Source organism: Epargyreus clarus, unplaced genomic scaffold (genome assembly GCF_041222505.1).
Source record: "Epargyreus clarus isolate Ecla_fem2 unplaced genomic scaffold, WU_Ecla_fem_2.2 ptg000019l, whole genome shotgun sequence".
NCBI lineage: Eukaryota > Metazoa > Arthropoda > Insecta > Lepidoptera > Hesperiidae > Epargyreus > Epargyreus clarus.
Genome location: NW_027332227.1, coordinates 13,133,091 through 13,143,354, shown reverse-complemented (window position 1 = coordinate 13,143,354; position 10,264 = coordinate 13,133,091). Strand labels below are relative to the sequence as shown.

The 10,264-nt window shown below is 34.0% G+C and overlaps 1 protein-coding gene across 2 annotated transcripts; it reads left to right on the top strand.

Annotated features, from left to right (window-relative positions):
- Positions 1 to 1,086: 1,086 nt before the first annotated feature.
- On the top strand, positions 1,087 to 8,644 carry LOC140750113 (ATP-dependent RNA helicase DDX54). 2 transcript variants are annotated; one of them, XM_073083477.1, is made up of 13 exons: positions 1,087 to 1,378; positions 1,761 to 1,940; positions 2,354 to 2,537; positions 2,705 to 3,051; positions 4,253 to 4,463; positions 4,800 to 4,918; positions 5,129 to 5,242; positions 5,717 to 5,908; positions 6,261 to 6,374; positions 6,524 to 6,654; positions 7,029 to 7,164; positions 7,757 to 7,907; positions 8,419 to 8,644. In XM_073083477.1, exons 1-13 carry the CDS (start codon positions 1,181 to 1,183, stop codon positions 8,592 to 8,594), a joined length of 2,253 nt encoding a protein of 750 aa, XP_072939578.1. In that variant the 5' UTR covers positions 1,087 to 1,180; the 3' UTR covers positions 8,595 to 8,644. The 2 variants fall into 2 exon arrangements, with proteins under 2 accessions (XP_072939578.1, XP_072939579.1); XM_073083478.1 differs by having other exon boundaries at positions 6,261 to 6,378; positions 6,528 to 6,654.
- Positions 8,645 to 10,264: the final 1,620 nt, after the last annotated feature.

The window sequence follows — 10,264 nt, the reverse complement described above, 5'->3', positions numbered from 1 at the left end:
TTAATGCTTTGCATTGCTTAACAACAAAATAAAATTAAGTTTACTGCCTTGCAAGGTTAAGGTCATATTCACATTCGTTATATAGTAATGCTTTTTATTATTTAAGGAAAAATACATTTCTGCAGTTTTCTGTCTGCTGTTTTTCTAAACAATTTTCTAATTAAAAAGATATAATTTTAAATAACAACAGTAATTCAAAATTCTGATAATAAATTAATATTGATATTGAAAGTAACTTTTATTGTTTTCGAACTTTCAATGGAAGTGGAAAACAATTTATAGGATTTTTTATAATTAATTAAATTGGTAATTGATCAATAAACAAAATATAAAATGGAAGCAAGGACTCCCGCCTATTAAGTACTTAGTTATGGCAGCCCGTGAACGTCAATCAATCGTACGTATAATTCACATATTACCAAGTTACCAACCCCATTACTGTTAGGTAAACCTAAATTTCGTTAATGTATGTTTAGCCAACAAAAAATACTGCATTATTAGCCCAAAGCATTAGCCAAACATTTTGGCAATATGCCCAAATATTTGGATTATGTGTAAAGTGCCTGTGCTATATACCTTTAATCTAAGGCTACCTCATAATCTTTCACTGAACTATTTAGTTAGAATTAGTTAAAATTAGACGCAGCGAAGCTACAAGGCTGCTCTATATTCACCGATATTATTATACGCGTAAGTATATAATATATATTATAAGCCATCACATTACGAATAGAAGAGTTTGGGGCATAGGTTCCATTAAAACTTGTTTAAGGAAATATTGAAACATTGTTGTAGATCGAAGTTTTAACCCGTATAACGCCATCTATTGACTGAAAAAGGATTTTAAAATATGATAAATCTCAACCAAGTTTAAATTTATTCAGTAGTAATTCTGAAGTAATATTCAATTAAAATGAATAGTCAAACATTATTTTAATAATCTCAAATTATTATAATTTTCTTTGGAATATGAGGAGGAAAGAACGTTGCCGAAAAAGTTACATAAAAATACTTCTTATCGCCTTGTCAAAGTCAGTCATCATAATAATATAAAAAGAAACGTCTTTGTCAACGTCAATGTCATAAACACGTTTCGCTGCGAAACGCACGTGTGTGTTTTTCGTTTATATTTTTACCTAAAATTTTAATGTATGAGTGATTTTACACACATATAACAAAAATGCAAAAGCCAAAGGCTTTGGGAGATGACCTCCCAGGCTTTGAAGTGCCAGATAAGGAGGGCAGTACGGAAAATGACTCGCAAAGTAAGAAGAAGAAGAAAGGTTCCGGTGGATTTCAATCCATGGGACTCAGCTTCCCACTCCTGAGAGGTATAACTAAACGTGGTTACAAGCAACCCACACCCATACAGAGAAAGGTAAGCGTCATAGTTAAAATAGAGAAATCTACGAAAATCACTGAACAAAATTCACAAACTATTGTATCTATTAAAGTCAAGACTAGAGTTAATTAACTTTTGTAGAGTTATAGAATTGAAGCAAACGATCCACTTGGTAGAAAATAGTCACTGTCTTCTATAGACATTTGTAACCTCAAATAGTAATGAAGTCCTAGCTGGCATCAGCCACAGATAAATTGACAAATAAGTTGAAATTCCGTATATAAATATACATAGCATAAATATCATTTAACATGATCTTCAAATGGAATCCCTATACTATATGGTTTAATTTAGAAATCTATAGCTTCAATCATAGTTGTATTGTTGATTTTCTGTATGTATTTTCTTACTATTACAGACAATCCCATTAGCTCTGGACAACAAAGATGTTGTTGCCATGGCTCGCACAGGTTCTGGAAAGACAGCTTGTTTTGTGCTGCCAATATTGGAGAAGCTTATGGCACCAACAAACAAAGCAATGCCAGGGAAAAACTTGAGAGCACTTATCTTGTCTCCGACTAGAGAGTTGGCTTTGCAGGTAAACTATGTTTAAACTAAGTTAATCTAGAACAAGACTGTTCTTGGCTATCAAAAAATGTGAGAATTTTATTATCCTCAAATTCTTTATTTCTTTTATTCTTAGGAATAATGAAATAGTGTTTAAATTGTATCTTTACAGTTTTTTGAGAACTGCCTTAATGTCTTAAATAGACATAGATTTTATTACTTCTGCTTTAAGCAATAACTGATAATTTTGTTTTGTTATACCATTGTACATTTCTTCATATTAAGATGAAAATTGATTGCTCCTTAGGAACTTGTTAAGTTAGTGGACTGCATTATTGTATCACATACTGAAGAGTCTCATAGCCTTATCCATGCAATTGAACTGATAATAATGAATGAAAAGTCATTTATAGCATCACATAATAAAATAATAATTTATTTCAGACACTAAGATTTGTACGAGAACTAGGCAAGTTTACAGGCCTGACATCGGCAGCGATTCTTGGTGGAGAGTCGATTGAACAACAGTTTGGAGTGATGAGTGGCACCACCCCAGACATAGTGGTAGCTACACCTGGACGGTTCCTACATATCTGTATCGAGATGAGTTTGAAGCTGGATAATATCAGTAAGATCTTATATGAGTAAAAAACTTCAGTACTTTTCCTTTAACACATATTGATAGCCATTCTAAATAAGCTACTTACTGCATGTCTACATTTTTAATAGAATAGTATGTCATAAAAGTGTAAGTTTTATACATAAAGCAATTACATAATTATTTATTTTTCACAGAGGTTGTAGTATTTGACGAAGCAGATAGACTATTTGAACTTGGTTTCGGTGAGCAACTACGTGAGATTGTGGCAAGGTTGCCCTCCAGTCGTCAAACACTACTATTCTCTGCAACATTGCCAAAAATGCTTGTAGAATTTGCAAGAGCAGGTCTTAGTGACCCAGTTCTAATAAGATTGGATGTTGATTGGAAGTTACCATCTACATTGTGGTTAGGTTGGATATACGTGAGGTCTGAGTTGAAGACCGCAGCATTGCTCTTACTGTTGGATAGAGTCTTGACACCAACCACACCTCAAGCAGTTGTATTTGCAGCTACTAAACATCATGTTGAATATTTACATTTGGTAAGTACATTAATATCACATTTTACCAATTAAATCAAATCATTTATATTATAATTATCTATTATTTACTAGCTGACCTGGCAAACTTCCTACCCCCTCAGAATCTATTTATGAAATATATTTCATATTTATTCAACTTTTAAACATTCCCTGGACTTATTGGTAATTTAAAACCAAAATTGGCCATATTGGTCCAGAGATACTCGAGTTTTAGCGAGACTAACAAACAGGAATTGATTTTTATACATATAGATATTATCTATCATTAGATTTATTCAATATTGCTGTATTCTTTGTTGAGAAAAAAAACTGTAATGCAACTTTTTGTTGCACATGTGAACCTTTTTACCACTTGAGTGAGTTTAAAGAATAATAAATAAATTATCTTAACTTTTAAATCACTTTTGATTAAAACATTGGTTTGGTTAGTTATACATGGATTGCTTATTATTTATTGGAATATAACCATTGAAGCAATTTTTTTTTTTTTTTTTTTTACTTATGTTCTTTATGCAATCTGTTTCTTGTGAACATTCAGCATAGGGTTATGGATTTATATGTTTGACTTGGGGGGCCGTCAGTCCAGCGACATACGCCCCTTGTGTTTATCAATCCCTATAAATCTCTAGGGGACTTTCTTTTCAGCCTTTTGAATGTTGAGGTGTTATTCATTAAGTGTTTAGTCAGTCTATTTGGATGGTTTTCTATTCTATTCCTGTAGGATTTCATTGAGTGCTTGATCTCTTCTTGGACTGTTCTGATTTGAAGGTCGTGGTGTAATTGTTGGTTTGTTATGAACCATGGAGCGTCTGTAATGATCCTTAGCATTTTGGACTGGAACCTCTGGAGTATTTCAAGGTTGGAGTTGGCGGCTGGGCCCCAGAGTTGGATTCCGTAAGTCCAGATTGGTTTAAGGATACACTTGTATATTAGGAGTTTGTTTTCCATTAACAGCTGTGACTTTTTTCCAAGCATCCAATACATTTTTCTCAATTGGATTCCCAGTGCTTTCCGCTTGGTGAAGATTTGTTTCCTCCAGGTGAGACGGTGATAAAGATAAAGTCCAAGGTATTTGACTTCATGTGCTTGGGGTATTTGTACTCCGTTGAGCTTCACGGGGGGACACGTTTCGCGTCGCGTTGTAAAGGTTTTATTTATTGGAATATAACCATTGAAGTAATATAAATAATAATTGTTCCAGATATTACAACAAGCTGGTATATCCTCAACTTACGCCTACTCTGGTTTGGACCCATCAGCCCGTAAAATCGCTCTCGGTCGTTTCACTAACAAGAAGTGCTCAGTACTCCTTGTCACAGACGTAGCCGCCAGAGGGCTTGACTTACCAGCTCTGGATACGGTCATAAACTACAACTTCCCGGCGAAACCTAAGCTTTTTGTGCACAGAGTTGGTTAGTATATACATATTTCATACCTACACCTGTACAGCGAAATAGAAACAATCATTAGCATTATTGTTGATTTAAGGGTTGTGTTAAAGAAGATGAATAGGAAGAAGTTACGTGAGATGGTCCTTTTTATTTTTAATGTCTAAAAAAACATCTGAAACCCCAAGCAGGGCTTCTGTCACATATAGTTCTTAAAAATTGATTGAAAACATTGGGTGGTTTGTTACTTGCACTTTTTCTTAAAGTTCAACCTTATCAAATTTAGGAATGCTGTAATTTAAGTACACTAATCTTTAATGATTCCTAATATTCATAGCTATATTTTGATCTATTTCATAGGGCGGAGCGCTCGAGCTGGGCGTGCGGGAAGGGCCTTCTCTCTCATCGCCGCTGAAGACGTCGCTCATCTGTTGGATTTACAGCTGTTTCTTGGAGCCGAACTTATTATGCCTTCACAGGTTAGTTAATACATAGATACTAGGTACAATATTTTACAACTGGTGACGAGTTCTTACAACTTTGCAAGAGATAAGTATATCAGTTATAAACATTTATTATTCTCAATTATTACCTTTTCTTATTATTAATTAAAAAGTGTTAAAAGAAACACATGGTTTTATTTTTTTTGAATTCTTGTAAATGACAAAAAACTTTAAATTGTGATTTAGGTAACGGAACGTGGCAATAAATGTCCCAGCGGAGTGTGGGGCGCCATGCCCACTGGCCAGTTAGAGATGAGGCATCAAGATGTTGTGACCTGGGAGAAAAATTACTCTGAAATTGTAAGTTAGCATTTCTAATACCTAATTTAAGGTTTTACCTTTTTCTGTATTTAATGTAGTTTTCAAGGGTATGTGAAGTCTACCAATACGCATTTGACCAGAGCGGTAGACTATGGCCTAATCCTTCTCACTCTGAGAGGAGACCCGTGCTCAACAGTTGGACAGTAATGGGTTGATGATGATGATGATGTTGTATTTAATGTAAAAAGATAAGTAAATATTCCCCAACACTAACTAGTGTGAACTATTAAAATTTATACACCTTTGAGATTTTTTTAAAGAACTAAAGCTATGTTAGGTTACATATGTTTTCTTGAATCTTAATACTTTATTTGTAATTTATAATCAGCACATAACTACTAGAAATTAGAGACGCTTTAATATAGAGCTCCCAGCATAAGAGGGCAAATTACAAACTTGAAGATTGTTTTGATTATATTTATTTAGATTCATTCCTTATTTTGATTCATCCAGGAAGAATCGGTCCGTACTTGCTCACGTGGTTGGCAGCAATATGTAAAATGGAGAGAACCGGCGTCGGCTGAAGCCAACCGCCGCGCCAAGCTCACCGCCGCGCCCAGCGCCACACACCCCTTCCTTGTGGACCATGATGGCGATGGTAATGTCGAAATGGTCGAGCAGATCAAGAAGTATACGCCTAAAGGGGTGAGTTAGCGTTTAGCGGCAATATTGGTATTTTACAAATAAGGAAAAGACCCAAAAATAAATCAAAATACTTTTATTCGAAGTTTTTTTAATGCGCAAATATTTTAAATGCTAAAAGGGTCAAAAGAATTAGGTATTGTTTTCAGTGGCTTCTTAATGGAAAATGAAAATTAGTTTTAAAAGAATGCTAATTAATCTTGATAGAGGATTTTGAATATTACTTACACGCAGGACATTTGCATCCACACATTTGCCTTCATGCAAATTTATCCATGCGGGCACACATATTCCGAAAGCAAACGACTATGTTTTCGTAATATAATATCAAAATATGTGTTTTATTTATTTATAGACAATATTAGAGCTCGGCGGTAAGAATGACTCTCCAATGTACCTTGCAATGAAGGCTAAGAGAAGAGTACATGGTAAAACTGTGCAGAAAACACGAGACAACAAGAATCTACCTGTAAGTATTGCTTTCTTTACTAATAATGAAATACAGTTCGTTTCTAAACTGCTTATATCAGTATGTTTTTGTCAAGTTAACGCGTACCTTCGCGTACCTTATATTTTATAGTTGAAATACCCATAATACATACTATTTTTTACTTACAGGCAGATGGTATGCTAGACGAAAATATGAATGGAAATTCTGCCGAGAAAGCTCAAAAGAAAAAGAAGAGAGAGATCGTTCGTGATGAAAATTATATACCGCATTTTGCTAGCGATCAGCACACTGAAACTGGGTGAGTGATGTGCTTTTCATGAATTTCCTGGAACAAACTAACTTACAATTTATCTAATGGTAAGTTATCACTGCTGCCCATACATATCTATAAATAACTCAAATTATATTGGAGTCTTATCTGAGGTGGACCACTGATGCATTGCTATGCCTCATTTTATATTTATATGCCGATTTTTTTGTTATGAGTTGCATTTGAAAATGGAATTATTTGTTTATTAACCTGGTAACGAACGATAAAAATGTTTTGATTGTATAGCAATATCAGTTAGGGCATGTTTAAAACAATGCTGACTTGTTATCCATTAATTGATAGATACATGATTAAACTAAATCTAGTGATACATAAGAAGTAACGGATTATAAATTTTTCAGCATGGCAGTGAACTTATTCGCTGGTGCGTCGCAAGCGGAGCTGGAGCTGCAAGCCGACAGCGCGGAGGGCGCCCGCAGCACGCGCGCGCAGCTGCGCTGGGACCGCAAGAGGAAGAAGATGGTGCACGTTGATCCGGTACATATAACCGTGTTATAATTAGCTTTTGCGAAATTTGCAGCACATCTGTACAGTAGACCACCAGAGCAGGACCTTTAGCAATGAAGAAGCGACTCAGAAGAGAAGAGATGATTATCTTATATAATTGAGTCTTTTACTTTTCGGTTCAATATCTATCGATAATTGAGATGCGCTCAATGAAGTAATGTTGCTGACTTTAATATTCCGAGTGACTAGGCATAACATCGAGTGACTAAATGTAATTCTATTGGCATTGTTATTAACAACCATAAGGAGTAAGTTTCAACTTTTTTCACTGCTACAACCATATTGATATTCCCTATTAATTGAAACAGAAATTAGCCACTAGTCTTTTTCTCAAGTTCATGCATCGGTAGACATATTGGTACCGATGTTTATTACTGGTTAAGACTGTGTCTGTAACTTTTTGTAAGATTCCTTTATAAGCAAAAAACGTACAACACGTGTGTTGATCCGCATTAAGTCGCCACCCGAGTGATTTAATTCGTAATTTCATTTTAAGCTTCTCAGTTTTAGACTAGATCCATGCTCTACAGGATAAATAATACAACTGTATTATATTCCCCAGGACGGTGGTCGCAAGATGATCCGCACGGAGAGCGGCGGGCGCGTGCCGGCCAGCTTCAAGAGCGGCCGCTACGAGGAGTGGCGCCGACGGAACGCTCAGGACGACGCCGATGACGAACCGCACAGCAATAACCCTAATGCGAAGAAGCCAGGTTAGTTTAGGACATTTCTGATCCTACGCAGTGGCGGCCCTAGCAAAAATTTTAGGTGATGTGACATCGTACTGGCGCTCCCTAGGTCCTGCCAACGTTTTTTTTTAGCTAGCACCCTTGTTGCGCTACATAATATATGTTGCAGCCAAGTAGCTTGAGTAGCCGTTCAATTAACATCCTAGTCTCTTTACTAAACAGTAACGCTTGGGTTGGCTACGTATACCTCTGCCTAATTGTATATGTGAAATATTCAAATGCTGTTTTTATCAAATATAGATCATTTGGAAAATATTCAGCAATTGAATTAATATAAATTTATTGTTTTATATTGGCTCAGCTTGTGACCAATAAACGGTCATAAGCAAAGTTTAACAAAAAAAAACTTAATGTATCCTTAACCATACTAAAATCAATAATTACATATTTTACTGTTATAGTGGACTACGTTTCTTTGAATAAGACTTTAAGATTGTCTAATAAAAATGTATTATCCTAACTAATATTTCCGCAGTGTCAGAATTCCGTCCACATTGGGTGAAGCACAACGAGCGAATGGCTAAGAAGAAATCGGAAGCTTCATCGAAGGAGTTCAGAGACAAGCAACAGATTGTCAAAGAGCGCTTAAGAAAGGATAAAATGAAGCAAAGACTGAAGTTTAAGACGCGCAACAAGAAGAAGAAGAAATAGAATAAATGAGGTTTTACTAATGTAAGAATAAATGTGTATTTTTATAATGCCTTGAAGTTTTTTCTTTCACGTAGTCTAGTTAGAATTCCTTTAAAATCAGGTTCTACATAGTTTTAAATTCGTAATTTAAATACACTCGATTGTCAATGTACTTATCATTCAGGCATGATATAGTTATAAAAGCGGTAAAACTCTTAAGGTTCGAGTATACCGGCATTTTCGCCACAATCATACCTTGTCACAGTAGTAGTGTAAGGTGAAACTTCTGTTTTATTTGGAAAATGTTATATACAAAGAAACTATCACCAAGTATCCCAGTAACAATGCATTTGTGGGCGACCGGATCTATTCTATTTGAGATTAGTTACAAGATTTCAAAAACGGCAGCAAGCACTTTTAGGTGTATGGTCGTTTACTGGATCCATTTCTAATAATATAACTCTATACATCTCTGGAACAAACTTGATATGTCTCCTTAAAGACACAGACACACACGTACACTAATTGTGATGATAAAATTTGATTGTGTAATGTTATATTAACAATATTATACACCAATAATAATATAACAAAAATGCGGATCAGAAGATACGAAAATATTATGACTAGGAAAATAATAAGACCATAATGAAATCATGATATATGTATATTATTTAAAAAATTAAAATAATACAGTTACCTACTTACAATTATCTGTACATGTTTGATAAATAACACGATTAATTAATTTCAAAGAGGAATATTAATTTTGGACTTTGGATGTAATATTATACATATATCTCAATGAGAATACAATATCATAAGATGGAAACATATTTACAGTTGAAATTTTAAAAATAAATAAAAGCATTAGGATAAATAGTAAAATAAGTATGGGTGTTATTTCGAATAATTATGTCATCGGTGATAAAACGATTACAATTTAATGTAAATTGTTGCGGAGATATCGGTCGTCAATTAAATAATCGATACTAAGTCGATTAGCTTTAGATTACATAGAAAGTTCTATTCGATAGTATCGATGGTAACAGACTATGGAAGCTATATTTAAGAATGTTTATAATATGAGCATTTTTATTATAAATGAACATTATTAACCGTTTAATAGTGTCAGGCACACATTTAATCAAATGAGAGTATATTTCTTGAAATGTTTAAATAATATATCGTAAAACAATAAGCATTAAGCATATAAAGACGAATTACACGCGCATTTGTTTAATTATTTTATTTATTTATAGAGATTAACATAAAATAAATACAAAATAATATAAACTAGAACGTAGGATCTGCTAAGATATGTGATTATAAGGATGCATAAAATCATTTTAAATCTATATTGAAGTAACAGGCTTATAAAATCATATGAATTTAAAATATAATAATCTTCTCATTTCGGATTAAGTATGAGCAAACTTTTCTTTATTATCATTTGTATAGTCGTAAAAATAAACAGATTATAAGAGTTTATATTGATTCTACATCAGATCATTCAAATCATGTCTTGACCTTATAATAATATTGATTAATTTTACTAAATAGTACGAGTAAATTCCGCACGGTGGTATAATCAAGTAATTGGATCGCTAGCTACATTCTACGTATCTTTTGCCTCAATACGTTATTTAGATAACACAAATTTACTTGTAAAGGATATCTTTACTGAATCA